We start from the raw sequence: 1,493 nt of genomic DNA, 5'->3' as shown, positions 1-1,493 counted from the left end.
CTTTCCTCATTTCGCTGAGGGCATCCAAGAGATCTCAGACTAGCAGGATCTGAGGTTTCATCCACCTCTGCTGATGAAGGGGGAAGCCTGGCTTCCTGCTTCAACACAGTCTCTGGGTCCGATTCAAATGAGAGATTCCTGAGGAGATCTGATGTGAACCAGAACATTTTTTCTTTTCACATGAATGTAAAAGAGAAAAGTGAGAAAGAAAGAAATGCACAACACACAGCCTTCATGACAGATACCCTGGGGTGTGTATGTAGTGGGACACTTATTGGTGCTGACCTGGTTCCCACTGGATCAATTTTTTCAGGGCATCCTTCAGCTCCTTGTTCCTCAAACTGTAGATGAGGGGGTTCACTGTTGGAGGCACCACCGAGTACAGAACAGCCACCACCAGATCCAGAACTGGGGAAGAGAGGGAGGGGGGCTTCAGGTAGGCAAACATGCCTGTGCTGATGAACAGGGAGACCACGGCCAGGTGCGGGAGGCACGTGGAGAAAGCTTTGTGCCGGCCCTGCTCAGAGGGGATCCTCAGCACAGCAGTGAAGATCTGCACGTAGGACAGCACAATGAAAACAAAACACCCAAAGCCTAAACAGGCAGTAAACACAAGAAGCCCAAGTTCCCTGAGGTAGGAGTCTGAGCAGGAGAGCTTGAGGATCTGGGGAATCTCACAGAAGAACTGGTCCACAACATTCCCTTGACACAGTGGTATGGAAAATGTGTTCCCAGTGTGCAGGAGAGCATAGAGGAAACCACTGGCCCAGGCAGCTGCTGCCATTTTGACACAAGCTCTGCTGTCCATGATGGTCCCATAGTGCAGGGGTCTGCAGATGGCAAGAAAGCGGTCATAGGCCATGACTGTGAGGAGAGAATACTCTGTTGGAAACAAAAAGAGAAGCAGGAAGACTTGGGCAGCACATCCCAAGTAGGAAATGGCCCTGGTGTCCCACAGGGAATTGGCCATGGATTTGGGGACAGTGGTGGAGATGCATTCAAGGCCGAGGATGGAGAGGTTGAGGAGGAAGAAGTACATGGGGCTGTGGAGGTGATGGTCGCAGGCTATGGCTGTGATGATGAGGCCGTTGCCCAGGAGGGCAGCCAGGTAGATGCCCAGGAAGAGCGAGAAGTGCAGGAGCTGCAGCTCCCGTGTGTCTGTGAATGCCAGGAGGAGGAACTCGTTGAAGGAGCTGCTGTTGGACATTTGGTCCCACTGGGCTTTGGGGTTTGGCTAAGGAGGAAAAGACATTGACAAGTTAGGAGAGACCTTCCAAGGGGAAAAAAAAATCTCATTGAAAACACCACATTGCCTCTCTCTTTTTTGGAGGCTCACTGGGTGGGTACTTTACTTGAGCTCTGGGTTGTGCTGGCTGAGTGTGCTGTGAGGAGCAGAAGCCTCTGCCCATGGGCTGCAGAGGAGTCAGTCCTGCTGTACGGTAGTGGGAACATGGGAACAGGGGTCAACAGCTCTGGCACTCATAATTTCTGTC

At 52.0% G+C, this 1,493-nt stretch overlaps 1 protein-coding gene across 1 annotated transcript; it reads right to left on the bottom strand.

The window, feature by feature from the left end:
* Window positions 1-271: 271 nt before the first annotated feature.
* LOC135326946 (olfactory receptor 14A16-like) lies at window positions 272-1,174 on the bottom strand (the record flags this gene model as incomplete). The annotated part of the gene is made up of 1 exon (XM_064504588.1): window positions 272-1,174. A coding segment is annotated over one exon (903 nt), but the record flags the coding sequence as incomplete, so codon positions are not given.
* Window positions 1,175-1,493: the final 319 nt, after the last annotated feature.

This window comes from Dromaius novaehollandiae, unplaced genomic scaffold, assembly GCF_036370855.1.
Source record: "Dromaius novaehollandiae isolate bDroNov1 unplaced genomic scaffold, bDroNov1.hap1 HAP1_SCAFFOLD_41, whole genome shotgun sequence".
NCBI lineage: Eukaryota > Metazoa > Chordata > Aves > Casuariiformes > Dromaiidae > Dromaius > Dromaius novaehollandiae.
The sequence above is the reverse complement of the archived record's forward strand: the minus strand, read 5'-3'. Positions and strand labels throughout refer to the sequence as shown.